Source organism: Lutra lutra, chromosome 6 (genome assembly GCF_902655055.1).
Source record: "Lutra lutra chromosome 6, mLutLut1.2, whole genome shotgun sequence".
Lineage (NCBI taxonomy): Eukaryota > Metazoa > Chordata > Mammalia > Carnivora > Mustelidae > Lutra > Lutra lutra.
This window is the reverse complement of record NC_062283.1, coordinates 139672963-139688147: the sequence shown is the minus strand read 5'-3', so window position 1 is coordinate 139688147 and position 15185 is coordinate 139672963. Positions and strand designations below refer to the sequence as shown.

Sequence of the window (15185 nt, the reverse complement as noted above, 5' to 3'; positions counted from 1 at the left end):
CCCTTTGGAATTTGGGGGTATGGAGTTGGGAGTAGAAAGGGTGCTGTCCCTGTAAGACAAAGTTCTCTTCTTGTAGTTGGTAATACCCTGGAAACACTAGCCTATCAGCCACTTCTGGGAGCCGAGAATACATTCCCTTTCGCATTCTGATACACCTTTAGAGGTTCTGAAATGTTCTATATCATAGTGGCTACCTGAGAATGCAGAGTAAAAGAATTTCATCACTAATCTGTCATGTTCGTTTTTTGGCTCTCTGTGGCATCCAGGACGATGATTTGCAGATTAACACTACCTCAGCTCATAGTGTTTGCTTTCCATTTGGGAAGGATTGTTGGTGCATAATTGTGCAGTATTTATGTAGCTGTTTGTTGAAAATTAAGTTGGAAATCAGCATAACATTCTCCGTACGCTTGTGGACATCCTCCATTGTCAATCACGTGTCACAGAAACAGCTTGTTTTTAGGTGTGGTGGAACCAGCAGAGTGAAAAAAAGCACATTGACAGTGAACTAAGAATGTCTTTTTCTACATTACTTAATAATAAAGTACAGACAGCCCCTAACTTACAGTGGTTCAATGTCATGACTTTTTGACTTCATGGTGGTGCGAAAGCAGGACACATTCAGTAAAAATCATACTTGTAATTTTGAATTTGGATCTTTTCTTGGGCTAGTGACATACAGGATGGTCCTCTCTTGGGATGCTGAGCAGTGGTAGGGGCCACAGCTCCCGTGAACCATGTGATCATGAGGGTAAAGAGCCAATACACTTGCAACCATTCTGTACCCACACAGACATTCCTGTTTTTCACTTTCAGTACAGTATTGAATAAATTACGTGAAATATTGAACACTCCATTATAAGGTATGTTATATGAGATGATTTTGCCCAAATGCAATTGAATGTAAGTGGTCTGACCATGTTTCAGGTGAGCTAGGAGAAGCTGTGATGTCCGGTAGGTTAGAGGTACTAAATGCATTTTTGGTTTGCAGTACGTCCAATGTAAAATAAGCTTATTGGGATATAACCCCAATGTAAGTAGAGGAAGATCTGTATTTCATTTTTCTGGCTTATCTTTTATTATTTCAGAGTAGTAGAGAGGTAAGTAGTTTGCAAAGATGAACTACTTATAAATGCTGTCTGTCATAATTACAAAAAGGTACCTAGGAAATAATCTTCAAAACATCTTCTAACATCTTCTAAATAATCTTCTAACATGTTAGACACAGAGTCCAAAATTGGGAGTACTCATCTTTTCTTTATCTACTGATTCTTGGCAATAGCTGCACTATCATTATTACTTGGGTAATTGAGTTTTTTAAGTGTTTTTGCCTAAACATCAATTTCCAGTTAATTTTGTGCAGAGTCCTCAGAATAGCTTTTGTAAAAGAGTTTGTTGGAAAATTACAAACTGATGATAACTTTGTGTAAATCATTTATCTAATAGGATGCATATTGTGGTGGTTGCTTTCAGCTCCTCTTGTGACATCTCAGCTTGCCTCCCTCTTCAGTGAGTGAGATTTCAGACGGTAGAGGACATTGCCCACACACTGTAGCAGCACCGTGCCTCAGGTCCTGTTAACAGGTCTCCAGGATTCCATTCTCTTGGCTTTTATCAAAGGCACAAGTTGCTTAAGGCAGCCCTGAACTATGGAAGGGTTAGTGATCCCTAAGGACCCTCAACCAATGGAGATGGGAGTCCATGAATAAATGCTCAGCCTGCAATTTGTAGGAGGGACAATTCTGTGACATATTTTACACATATTTTATAGAGTGCTTGGATCCCCAGCAGGACTGAGGCCCAGTTGCTCGCAGTGGGAACCCTCAAAAGCACTTTCCTTCTTCCCTGTCTCACTCTCCATACATCTCCTCACTCTCAAACCTAGAGTCACCTCCCCAACAAACTACATGTGCCCAAGACCTTGTCTCAGACTCTGCTGTGGGGGAATCAAACCAAACCCGTACAAAAAGCTAATTTGCAATATACAAGTATATGCATGAGCTAAATAAACTGGATTAGCATCCAGATGTGGGAGTCATTGAACAGAAATATGTACAGCCTTGGTTTCCAGATATAATTGGCCATCTTTATATATCTTCCTGAATTAAGCTATTTACTAGAAGGTTAAAGGAATCTTTGTTATAATTCAGTTGGGTATTAAAGAGGTATAACCTTCCGTATCAGTATAATTTTGCCAGGGTACTTGACCAACAAAGTACAGAAATCTTTTTTTTTTTTTAAAGATTTTATTTATCTATTTGACAGACAGAGATCACAAGTAGGCAGAGAGGCAGGCAGAGAGAGAGGAGGAAGCAGGCTCCCCGCTGAGCAGAGAGCCCGATGCGGGCCTCAATCCCAGTACCTTGGGATCATGACCTGAGCCAAAGGCAGAGGCTTTAACCCACTGAGCCACCCAGGTGCCCCCAAAGTACAGAAATCTTGATGGGCATTTAATTGCCAATCTAGATGATTCTAGAAAAAGTAAATATTTTTACATAAGAGTCTTACTTCTGTTTAAGTGCCATATGCATTCAGACATAGAATTATAAGACCTTGAAGCTAGAGGAAATTTCAAAAAGAATCTCAGCATTCTTACTTAGTGGGTAAGAAAACTGAGACATGCAATGGCAATTTCCAATTTAACCTTTCTTATTTATTTATGGGAGCCCTTCAAGATTCTGAATTACATGAAATGAGATTACTCTGAAATTATAAATAAACCTTGGAAATGGTTTTTTTAATTTTCTGCATGTCATTATGGTCCAGGACCACATTAACATGAGAAGTATCATTTGAAGGAATGAGTATCCCACACATCTTTTTAGAGCTTTCAAAGGGAGAATGTGGGTAAGACCATTTCTCTCAGGAGCGTTAATACTATTCAGGAATTCTATAATATCTCATAAATAGAACTCTATTAAGAACACTATGCTTGGGGCGCCTGGGTGGCTCAGTGGGTTAAGCCGCTGCCTTCGGCTCAGGTCATGATCTCAGAGTCCTGGAATCGAGCCCCGCATCGGGCTCTCTGCTCAGCAGGGAGCCTGCTTCCTCCTCTCTCTCTGCCTGCCTCTCTGCCTGCTTGTGATCTCTCTGTCAAATAAATAAATAAAATCTTTAAAAAAAAAAAAAGAACACTATGCTTAACATCAGGGTTCACGTAGCCTGGGACTCTGACTCTGACCGCTATCATCTGGGAAATGTAGCCAAATGGGTTAGTGTCCTTGAACTGCCAGCATCTCTTGAGAAATCTCTATGATTTTATTTAAAGTCTTAGGGTATTTTTAATTTTTTAATTACTGTTCTTAGATTTCTCTACATTCTTTGATTATTATTAGTGGAACATTTACTCTTTAAATGAATCAGGGATTATATATCTTTAAATGCCCATAAATATAGGAACACTAAATTTAATCTGCACTTAGAATTTTTTTTTAAAGAATGTGATGAATTGTCATTGCAAAATTAGAATAAGAGTAGCAATAGGAAATATGAAAGAGTTAAGGACTTCAGAGAAATTTACTTATTACCCATTTGGTTAACCCTCTCCTTAAAAAACTGCTTAACACTTTGCATTCAGCAGAAGCCTAACAATCCACTTGAGAGTACACAATAAAAGAAACAAAACACCAGTTCAAAAAGATATATGCAACCCCATGCTCATTGCAGCTTGATTTACAATAACCACATGCACACATGCACCAAGAGCACTTTTCATATAAGTGTTTACTCACATATAGGAGGGACAGTCTCAGTAGGCAACATGGGAATTTTGCAAATTTCTGCTCTTGGCATACAGAAACCTGACAGGCAGGTATATCAACAGATGAGCTGGAAATGAGTCTTTGTTGAGTAAATTAGTGTACCTTCCAGCTGCTGTGGCGATAATGCTCCTTTGTGTTTCTACTAAACTTTATAGAAATTGATGTTGTTTTTGAATATTCTTCAAGTCTATTTTTAATCCATTTAAATTCATCTTATATTTTTAGTGTGTGCATTTTTTAAAATTCCTATTCCTTCCTGTTTATAGCCTTGTGAACAAGGACGCCGTATGAAGCGAATCCATGCTGTGGCCAATATTGGCACGGCACTCAAGTTCCTTGAAGGAAGGAAGGTAAGAGACAAAACAAAACACCTTTTTAAACAAGAAGGTATGGGCATACTGATGTTTTTCAAGTTGGCTGTGCAGTAAAAACACTGCATGTAAATTATACAGTGAGACATTCCATATTATTGTAAAATAATTCTAGATTTACAGAAAAGTGGCAAAAAATGGCAGAGATTTCCTGTCTATACTTTGGGCAGCTTCCTGTAATGTGAGGAACTTACATACCTAGTACGTGTTTGTGTGTGTGTGTGTACACACACACATATACATATATATAATTGTGCTATACACATAGCACAATTATTAAAGAAGGAATTTAAAATTGGTGTGATACCATTCATTAAAGCATAGACATTAGTCTAATTTCATCCGTTTTTCCACTAATGTCTTACTTCTCTCCAGGATCCAATCCAGTAACACACCTTGCATTTAATTGTTGTGGCTCCTTGGTCTCTTCCACTCTATGACTTTGTCTTTCCTTGTCCTCCATGACCTTGATAATAGCTGTTGGTCAGTTGTTTTTGCAGAATGTCTCTCAATTTGGTTTTGCTTGATGTTTCCTCAAGATGAGACTGAGATTATTTATACATTTGTGGCAAGAATTCCAAGGAAGTGATATTGTATTCTTCTCAGTGCATCATGTCAGCAGATCTAGGATTGCCAAGTCTCTTGTTGCTGGTGATGTTAACCTCAATCACTTGGCAAGGTTTTCTGCTGTGTTTTTTTATGATAAAGTTACTATTTTTTCCTCTATAATTGAGAACTAATTTAGGGGAGATAACTGATACTAGGTTGATATTCTGCTTCTTGGCAAACTTTGCTTACTGATTTTAGCATTGATTGGCTTCAGTAATTATTTCTGTGGTGTTTGCCTAATGGTGATTTTGTGTTTCCCTCAGTCCTTTCATATGTATTACTTGAAATTGTTCTGTGAGTAAGGTTGTCCTTCCCCCCCGCCGTTTGTGTATTTATTCAGCTATTTATTTTGGCATGGGCTTATTCTATAATTATAATCCAATTATTATTATTATCCATTAATAATAATAATACTCAAATTGTTCTAGCTTTGACCATTGAGAGTTCTTTCAAGCTGGCTCCTATACTCTTTTAATATGGCCCCATCCTTTTTTTTTTTAAGATTTTATTTATTTATTTGACAGACAGAGATCACAAGTAGGCAGAGAGGCAGGCAGAGAGAGAGGGGGAAGCCAGGCTCCCTGCTGAGCAGAGAGCCCCATTCGGGTCTAGATCCCAGGACCCTGGGATCACGACCCGAGCTGAAGACAGAGGCCTTAACCCACTGAGCCACCCAGGTGCCCCGGCCCCATCCTTTTTCAGGCATTTCCTCATTTTCTGGAACTACAGCCTTTCCACATTTAGATTTATCCTGCTCCAGTTCTGGAATCAACCACTTCCCTAAGCAAGCTTTGTTCTTTTTATTCGTGAGTGACATTTGGGTGCTAGGTGTGCTCATTGCTACTGAAGTTTCATTGCTCCCAGGCCCTCTCAACAGACAGATCTAGAAAACATGAATGTTTATTAATCTAGGTATATGCATATATGTTTTCTCTGTCTCCCCCAGCCTCCCTTCTGTGTGTGTGTGTGTGTGTGTGTGTGTGTGTGTGTGTGTGTAAACCATGAGTTTAAACTGATGCTTCTGATTATAGTCCAATACCGCAAGGTTTGTTAATGGTCTTCCATGCTTATTTGTTTCAGTTTTCTCTGACAATGAGATACCTGGGTCTCATCTCTAATGCATTCACCCATTTTTTAATATGAGTATAGACATAAAACTATTTAAGACTTGCTCGCCACACCCCTGTGAGAAACAGATTTACTCATGGGAGAACAGTGTGTATGTGTAGGTCTTTTGGTCTTAAGTATTATAGCATTCAGTCAAAAAGACTATTCCAAATTTACTTGTTACTTTTGTTCTTTTTCACTCCCTTCAGTGTGATTATGTTAGTCTTTTGTAATAGAGTTAGGTAACCAAGGTATATTCAGTTTTGAGTAATGCCTTCTCTCACACACATACATTCTAGTTGGTATTGATTATTATTCTTATTTTTATTTTGGGGAGACATTATTATGATTCCAAGAGTAAACGTTATGCTTAGAGCAGGCACCCCCTCGTTATCCTTACTATTCCATTCTCATCTTTCTTCCTTCCATTCCCTATCTCATCTTAGGGAACCAATCTCTAGCTTCTAATTTATTCTGCCAACTTTTTTTTGCATAAATTAGCAGATGTATTTCCATACACCCTCCCTTTTTTTTTTTTTTTTACATGAAGGATAACATCCTATAATATATTCCTGCACTTTGCTTTTTTCATTTAATAGTACATCCTGGAAATCTTTCAGATCGGTTCATGGAGATCCTCCTCATTCATTTTCACAACTGCATTCATTATCTGGATGTGCCAGAGTTCATGCAACCACTCTCTTATGAGTGGGCATTTAGGTTGTTTCTAGTATTTTTCAAACACAGTGATGCAATTAATGGCTTTCCGACCATACTTTCACACTATTAGAAGGGTATTTTCTGGGTGAATTCCTAAAAGTGTGATTGCAGGGTCAAAAGTGTGTATGTGATTTGTTAGGTGTTGCCATGTTTCCTTGCAAACCAGTTGCACCAATTCACTTATATTTAGCCTTTGCCCAACTTGTGGGAATTCAGGTGTTTGTGGCTGTACCAAAACCACCTTTACAAATGGATCTCTAGATACCCCTAGGAAGTAGAATGATTCAACTATTTCCTTCAAAATCTATATATACTAAATTCATTTATTTACTACCCAAATGCATATGTGAATTCTTTCCATACAACAGGAACTCTAGAAAATACAAAAATACTTGATTCTGTTCATTAAATAATTTATATGTCGATCAGTTGGTAGTACAATGAAACGATGTAAAGTCCAGTCAGTTGTGCAGACTCTGTGCCAAAGGGAGATTCTGAACATTATGATGGTGTAGAAAAATGATATTAGCTTCTTATAGAATATTGGATATTGTTTCCAGATCACTAATATCATTATTAAGGGAGTGTTCCTCTTCTTCCAGATTCCTCTGTGAGTTTTTCATAGAAAGCTGAAAAAGCCATGTCGAACAAGATATTTATAGTCTTCCAAGTCACTGGGTCTCCAATTTTTACCTATATAACTATAGTGTCCTACTTTGTTCTGAACTACCCTTCATTGGCTAGAATATAAAAATAAAATTCCTCTTGCTAATGTCCTGGGGAAAATTTAAGGACTTAACCTATAAAGGCATTGTTTGCAAAAAAGACCAAAGAATCTTCTTTTCACAGAGGACTTGTTTTACACAAGATCATTTTCACAGAACAGCCCTAAGTAATAAAATTTGACTGTGGGGGAATGAGTTTTTTTAAGGCTCTTTAGTGCCCACCTTACCGTTTATTTTATTTTATTTTTATCAACTAAGAACTTTTATCTCAAACAAATTTTCGGGAATTTATTTTTGACCTTTGGACTTAATTTGCCCTCCTTTGGATTTTTTTCCTTTAGGTAATAGAAAATCAATTTAGTCCTTGAATTCTGGCTTGATTTAAGGAATAATGAGGGCACTTTTTAAATTTCACCAGAGAAAACCCTACCATTGTGTTTGTTTTCCACTTGTTTACAGGCAACTGAAAAAAGCATACATTAGTACCTGGTAGGAACCATGTAAATGTGATTCTAATGAGTAGATCCATACCATTTCTACCAGTTCCTTTCCCCAGGGAGGTATCAAATAGTAACACAATGAGCCAACCACTGACCACCTTTCCTAAAACTTCCCTTAGTCTAGACAAGCAACATAAATTCAGGTTCCTGTAAAGTCAGATAGGTAATCTTAAAGATGAAGTGAGTTAGAGGCTAATTATGGAAACAGGAGAATTGAGCAGGTTTTGTGCCCTGTCTGGAATGGAAGCGAACATTCAGTTCCAGCTATAGTTACCTCAGTGAAATGCAAGCACAGCGATCCCAGATTTTCCAATTAAACAAGAGAAGTCAGCAATCTGGATTTTTATTTAAGTAATTTATTAAATAATGCAGGTAGTTAGCTGCCTGTATCACTGGCTAGAATGACTTACTCTACACTTCATTGTAGAGAGCAACTAGTATAAAGTGGCAATGCATCCATTCGTTAAGCTTTCCAATTTCTAATTTCCAGCTAGGAATCTGAAGTTTTAATTTAAATTTATTCCCAAATAATTGGAATATTTTTTGGAAGTATCTGTGGGCCTTGTATTAGTCTGTTATGGCTACCCTAGCATTACCACAGACTGGACGGCTTCAATAACAGACATTTATTTTTTCACAATTCTGGAGGCTGGAGGTTTAAGATCAAGGTACCAGCAGAGTTGGTTTCTTTGTCTCTTCCTGCTTGTAGATAGGCACTTACTCACTGTGTCCTCTTACAGCCTTTCCTCCGTGTGGGTGTGGAGAGAGAGAGAAAGAGCTCTGGTATCTCTTCTTCTCATAAGGACACAGTTCTAGTGGATTAGGGCCCACTCTTAGTACCTCATTTGACTTTAATTACCTCCTTAAAGGTCCTGTCTCTAAATATGGTCACACTAGGGGTTAGGGCCTCAACATGTGAATTTGGGGGAAATACACATCTGTCCATATGGGCCTCTAGCTTGCAAAATCAAATTTCCCCAGATTCCCTGGGCCATACACAGTTGTCTGGTACAGGATTCTCGAATATTGACATGCATCAGAATCAACAAAACCTAGAGCTTTTGTTAAAGCAGATTCTTGAGCTATACCCCCAAGGTCAGCAGGTCAAAGGTGAGGTTGATCAATGTGATCCCATTCTCTTTCTGGTGCCTGGGAATTCTTCATTCTCTTTGAATGTCTCTATTGCCCATCACACACTCCTAAGCTATTAAGAATTTAATAGGATAAGTTCCATAAGCCCAATAAGAATAAATTCCATAATCCCATTATGGAACACACAGTTTTTAAGAGAAAAAATAATTATGAAAAGCATTTTTTCTTCAGAAGTTGAGCAAAATAGTTTCAGGTTCTAGCAAAAGTTCAATATGTTAACTTCATAGTGCATTTGGAGCTGGATTGAGGTAGAAAATTCAACTTATCATTTTTAAAAAGAAAGATGTATAAGGAAAGATAAATAACCTGCCATTTATGAAATGCATTAATCTTCTGGTTATTAGCATGTATTATATATCTGTGCCCTGTGGATACTAAATTGGATGTGGAGAAAATTCTGGAGAAGCTGCAAACCAGAGTAATCTAAATGATTTTGGACATTGCAATAGGTTCTGTCATAAAAGGTTAAAAAAAATGTGATGTTCTTTGTTTTCCACAAACATGCATTATTTGTCTCATGTTGTGCTAGTTTTTTTTTTTTTTTAAGATTTTATTTATTTATTTGACAGAGAGAGAGATCACAAGCAGGCAGAGAGGCAGGCAGAGAGAGAGGGAGAAGCAGGCCCCCCGCCGAGCAGAGAGCCTGACACGGGGCTCGATCCCAGGACCCTGAGATCATGACCTGAGCCGAAGGCAGAGGCTTTAACCCACTGAGCCACCCGGGCGCCCCATGTTGTGCTAGGTTTAAAAGAAAGAGGCACATAAGCTTGTAATCTATGAATTTCTCTATTTTTTCCCCCTGTCTCTAAACCTCATGAATGAATTTCATTCATAAGTATATTTCAAATTATTTCTAGTGATTTTTGTGCTAATTTTTAATCTACTCATAAATTTAAACTGATTATTCCAGAGTAAAGTATTTGTGGGATGATTTTGCACCTGATTTAACCATTTACAAACTTCTGAACTTTATTATTAATAACACAAGGTATTAAGTCTTGTCTGAGAACTATTGAGCTAGAAATCTAAGGAGTACTTTTTTTTTTCTAATTTGTTTAGGGATTATTGAAAGGATGATGAGTAGTTGTTAATCATATTCTTTTGAGAATGGCTAAGATAGACGTCCATTTTGCTGTAACTTAGGAAATAACAGTTTTAATAGTTAGGAAGGCATTAAAATAAATAATTAGATACAACTGTAGACAGGTTAACATCTATCCTGAATGCTCAAAAGTCAGAAACTAAACCCTAATGGTCTCTTCTACTTTATTATTTCTTGCTTTCTTTTGTCTTTACAAGGTATTCCCCAAATCTTGTTCTAAATTTGCTACCTACATTATTATTCCCTTTGAACAAATAACTCTGATTTTGAAAAAATATTTATGTATGTATATCATCTTTTCCCTTTGTTTTTCATGTCAGTCCATGTACAGAGGATCACCGGTTAGTACAAATTTTAGAATTTTTAACTCCTGACTTTTATAGGTAAAAGAGAACATAAGTTTCATGCTATTTGGTAACAAACTTCAAAGTAAGTGCATTTTCTTAAACTACTCATCACAGTTTCTTTTAAGTTCCAGTCAACTTCTAAGTGTAAAAAAAATAACCTTTTTTTTTCCCTGTGTGGTGTTTTGTTGGTAATTCCCTGCATGATGTCGTATTTTTTCAACTTTAAACATTTTTTTGAAATTCATTCTATGGATGTTTTTATTGTGTGCACCTAATGAATGCTCCTGAAATTTCCACTGAAACCATGTACTTGTTTGTTTTGATGGCTCACCCAACTTACTCTTGTGTATCACTATAGAGGCATGACCAAATTGTCCAACTGATGTCTAATAAAGTGCTAATAATTGCATAATTAGGTGGTCTATAATCTTCTAGTACATTACTAGTACAGTTTTTCTTTTTAAACAGATTAAATTAGTCAACATTAACTCCACTGATATAGCTGACGGCCGACCATCAATAGTTCTCGGATTGATGTGGACCATTATTCTATATTTCCAGGTATTGTACTATATAGCTCCCTTTTCAGTTGATATAATGTCATGGATTTAGGTAGTGGTGGAAATTTTAGTAGTACTCTCATTTGCCCTACCTTTGGGGTTGATTCTCAAGTGAGCAGAAACTTCACTTTCCCATGTACATTGTTTTTTGTTAGCAGAAAAATTTCCTCTTCTTCCCTGCAAAGATGTTATATAGGGAACTCTGCCAGAGAACTGTGACATCGATACTCAATCTGAAAAGTGAGCAGGGCACAATGGAGATGAAATATTGGTGTAGAAAGAGTTGAGGAAATTGTTGTTGTTGTTGTCTAGAAGGACCAGTTTTATGTTCCTATTAGAATTAAGAGGAGCCTGAGAAAATTCTCTCCACTTTCTTTTCCTTCCTTTTCCCAACCAACTTATCTTATCAACTCCTTTTTTAGAATTTTTAAAAAATTTTCATCTTTACAGTCATATCCAACCCTTCATCATGTTTACCCTTATTTTAGTGTGTGTGTGTGTGTGTGTGTGTGTGTATATATATATACATATATATATAAGTTTTTCTTTCTTTAAAATTTTGGGAAGTAGTTTCTTCAAAGAGACCAAAATACACCCAGAATCAAGTGGGTGGCTCTGTTCTATTCACCAGTCTAATATATATTTTTTTATTTTTTTTTGAACTTCTTTTTACCCCCTTTCTTCTCTCTACAATTTGCGGTCTCTTCTGATTTGGTTAATGCACATTTTCTTGAGGTCTTTGCCATCCTTTCAGTATTTTATTCTCTTGTTCATATATTGTTATTTGGATAAAATGACAAGGGGGAAAAACTCACCACAAAAAAAAGAACAAGAGGCAGTACCAAAGGCTAGGGACCTAATCAATATGGATATTGGTAACATATCAGATCTAGAGTTCAGAATGATGATTCTCAAGGTGCTAGCTGGGCTCAAGAAAGGCATGGAAGATATTAGAGAAACACTGGAGAAATAAAAGCCCCTTCTGGAGGAATAAAAGAACTAAAATCTAACTAAGATGAAATCAAAAAAGCTATTAATGAGGTGTGTAATAAATAATGGGGGCTCTTACTGCTAGGATAAATGCGGCAGAAGAGAGAATTAGTGATATAGAAGACCAAATGACAGAGAATAAAGAAGGTGAGCAAAAGAGAGACAAAAAACTACTGGGCAACGAAGGGAGAATTTGAGAGATAAGTGATACCATAAAATGAAACAATATTAGAATAATTGGGATTCCAGAAGAAGAAGAAAGAGGGGAGTGGAAGGTATATTGGAGCAAATTATTGTAGAGAATTTCCCTAGTATGGGAAAGGGAACAAACATCAAAATCAAAGAGGTGCAGAGAATCCCCCTCAAAATCAATAAGAATAGGCCCACACCCCATCATCTAGTAGTAAAACTTACAAGTCTTAGGGACAAAGAGAAAATCCTGAAAGCAGCCCAGGAAAAGAAGTCTGTAACATACAGTGGTAAAAATATTAGACTGACGGCAGATTTATTCACAGAGACCTGGCTGGACAGAAAGAGCTGGCATGATATATTCAGAGCACTAAACAAGAAAAACATGCAGCCAAGAATACTATATCCAGCTAGAATATCATTGAAAATAGAAGGAGAGATTAAAAGCTTCCAGGACAAACAAAAACAAAAACAAAAAAATTAAAAACACCAAACCAGCCCTACAGAAAATATTGAAAGACCAAAAGGAACAGAGACAATATACAGTAACAGTCACCTTACAGGCAATACAATGGCACTAAATTCATATCTCTCAATATTTACCCTGAATGTAAATGAGCTAAATGCCACAATCAAAAGACACAGGGGATCACAATGGATAAAAAACAAAACCCATCAATATGCTGTCTATAAGAAACTCATTTTAGACCCAAAGCCACCTCCGGATTTAAAGTGAGGGGGTGGAAAACAATTTACCATGTTAATGGACATCAAAAGAAAGCTGGGGTGGCAATCCTTATATCAGATCAATTAGATTTTAAGCCATAGACTATAATAAGAGATGAGGAAGGACACTATATCATACTCAAAGGGTCGGTCCAACAAGCAGACCTAACAATTTTAAATATCTATGTCCCTAACGTGGGAGAAGCAAACTGTAAACCAGTTAATAACAAAATCAAATTAACAAATCAACCATAATACAATAATAGTAGGGGACTTTAACACTCCTTCACTGAAATGGACAGATCATCCAAGAAAAGATCAACAAGGAAATCAAGGCCTTAAATGACACACTGAACCAGATGGACATCACAGATATATTCAGAACATTCCATCCCAAAGCAACAGAATACACATTCTTCTCTAGTGCACATGGAACATTCTCCAGAATAGATCACATCCTGGGTCACAAATCAGGTCACAACCAGTACCAAAATATTGGGATCATCCCCTGCATATTTTCAGACCACAATGCTTGGAAGCTAGAACTCACTCACAAGAGGAAAGTTGGAAAGAACCCAAATACCTGGAGGCCAAAGAGCATCCTACGAAAGAATGAATGGGTCAACCTGGAAATTAAAGAAAAATTGAAAAAATTCATGGAAACAAACGATAATGGAAACACAACGGTTCAAAATCTGTGGGACACAGCAAAGGCAGTCCTGAGCGGAAAATATGTGATACAAGCCTTTCTCAAGAAACAAGAAATGTCTCAAAATACAACCTAACCCTATACCTAAAGGAACTGGAGAAAGAACAGCAAAAAGAGCCAAAGTCCAGCAGGAGAAGAGAAATAATAAAGATGAGAACAGAAATCAATGAAATTGAAACAACAACAACAAAAAAAAAAACAAAAACAGTAGAACAGATCAACGAAACTAGGAGCTGGTTCTTTGAAAGAATTAATAAGATTGATAAACCCCTGGCCAGACTTATCAAAAAGAAAAGAGAAAGGACCCAAATAAATAAAATCATGAATGAAAGAGGAGAGATCACAACCAACACCAAAGAAATACAATTATAAGAACATATTATAAGTAACTATACGCCAGCAAATTTGACAATCTGAAAGAAATGGATGCATTCCTAGAGCTGTATAAACAACCAAAACTGAACCAGGAAGAAATAGAAAACCTGAACAGACCCATAACCAGTAAGGAGATTGAAGCAGTCATCAAAAATCTCCTAACAAACAAGAGCCCAGGGCCAGAATTCCCAGGGGCATTCTACCAAACATTTAAAGAAGAATCAATACCTATTCTCCTGAAATTGTTCCAAAAAATAGAAATGGAAGGAAAACTTCCAAACTCATTTTATGAGGCCAGCTTTACCTTCATCCCCAAACCAGACAAAGACCCCATCAATAAAGAGAATTATAGACCAATATCCTTGATGAACACAGGTGTGAAAATTCTCACCAAAATACTAGCCAATAGGATCCAACAGTACATTAAAAAGATTATTCACCACAACCAAGTGGGATTTATTCCTGGGCTGCAAGTTTGGCTTAATGTCCATAAATCAATCAATGTGATATAATACATTAATAAAAGAAAGAACAAGAACCATATGATACTCTCAATAGTTGCTGAAAAAGCATTTGACAACATACAGCATCCTTTCTTGATCAAAACTCTTCAAAGTGTAGGGATGGAGGGTACATACCTCAATATCATCAAAACCATCTATGAAAAACCCACAGAGAATATAATTCTCAATGGAGAAAAACTGAGACCTTTTCCACTAAGGTCAGGAACACGGCAGGGATGTCCATTATCACCACTGCTATTCAACATAGTACTAGAAGTCCTAGCCTCAGCAATCAGACAGCAAAAAGAAATTAAAGGCATCCAAATTGGCAAAGAAAAAGTCAAACCAGCACTCTTCGCAGATGATATGACACTACATGTGGAAAACCCAAAAGACTCCACCTCGAATCTGCTAGAACTTGTACCAGAATTCAGTAAGGTGTCAGGATATAAAATCAATGCACAGAAATCAGTTGCATTTCTGTACACCAACAGCAAGACAGAAGACAGAGAAATTAAGGAGTCAGTCCCATTTACAATTGTACCCAAAACCATAAGATACCTAGGAATAAACCTAACCAAAGAGGTAAAGAATCTGTACTCAGAAAACTATAAAGTACCCATGAAAGAAATTGAGGAAGACAAAAAGAAATGGAAAAATGTTTCATGCTCATGGATTGGAAGAACAAATATTGTGAAAATATCTATGCTCCTAAAGTAATCTACACGTTTAATGCAAT

At 36.9% G+C, this 15185-nt stretch overlaps 1 protein-coding gene across 1 annotated transcript in view; it reads left to right on the top strand.

Annotated features, from left to right (window-relative positions):
- Window positions 1-15185, top strand: part of SYNE1 (spectrin repeat containing nuclear envelope protein 1) — a 472480-nt gene that overhangs the window by 111466 nt on the left and 345829 nt on the right. The window contains 3 exon segments of the mRNA XM_047733936.1: window positions 4028-4111; window positions 10368-10388; window positions 10863-10955. Coding sequence (XP_047589892.1) covers window positions 4028-4111; window positions 10368-10388; window positions 10863-10955 — 198 coding nt within the window.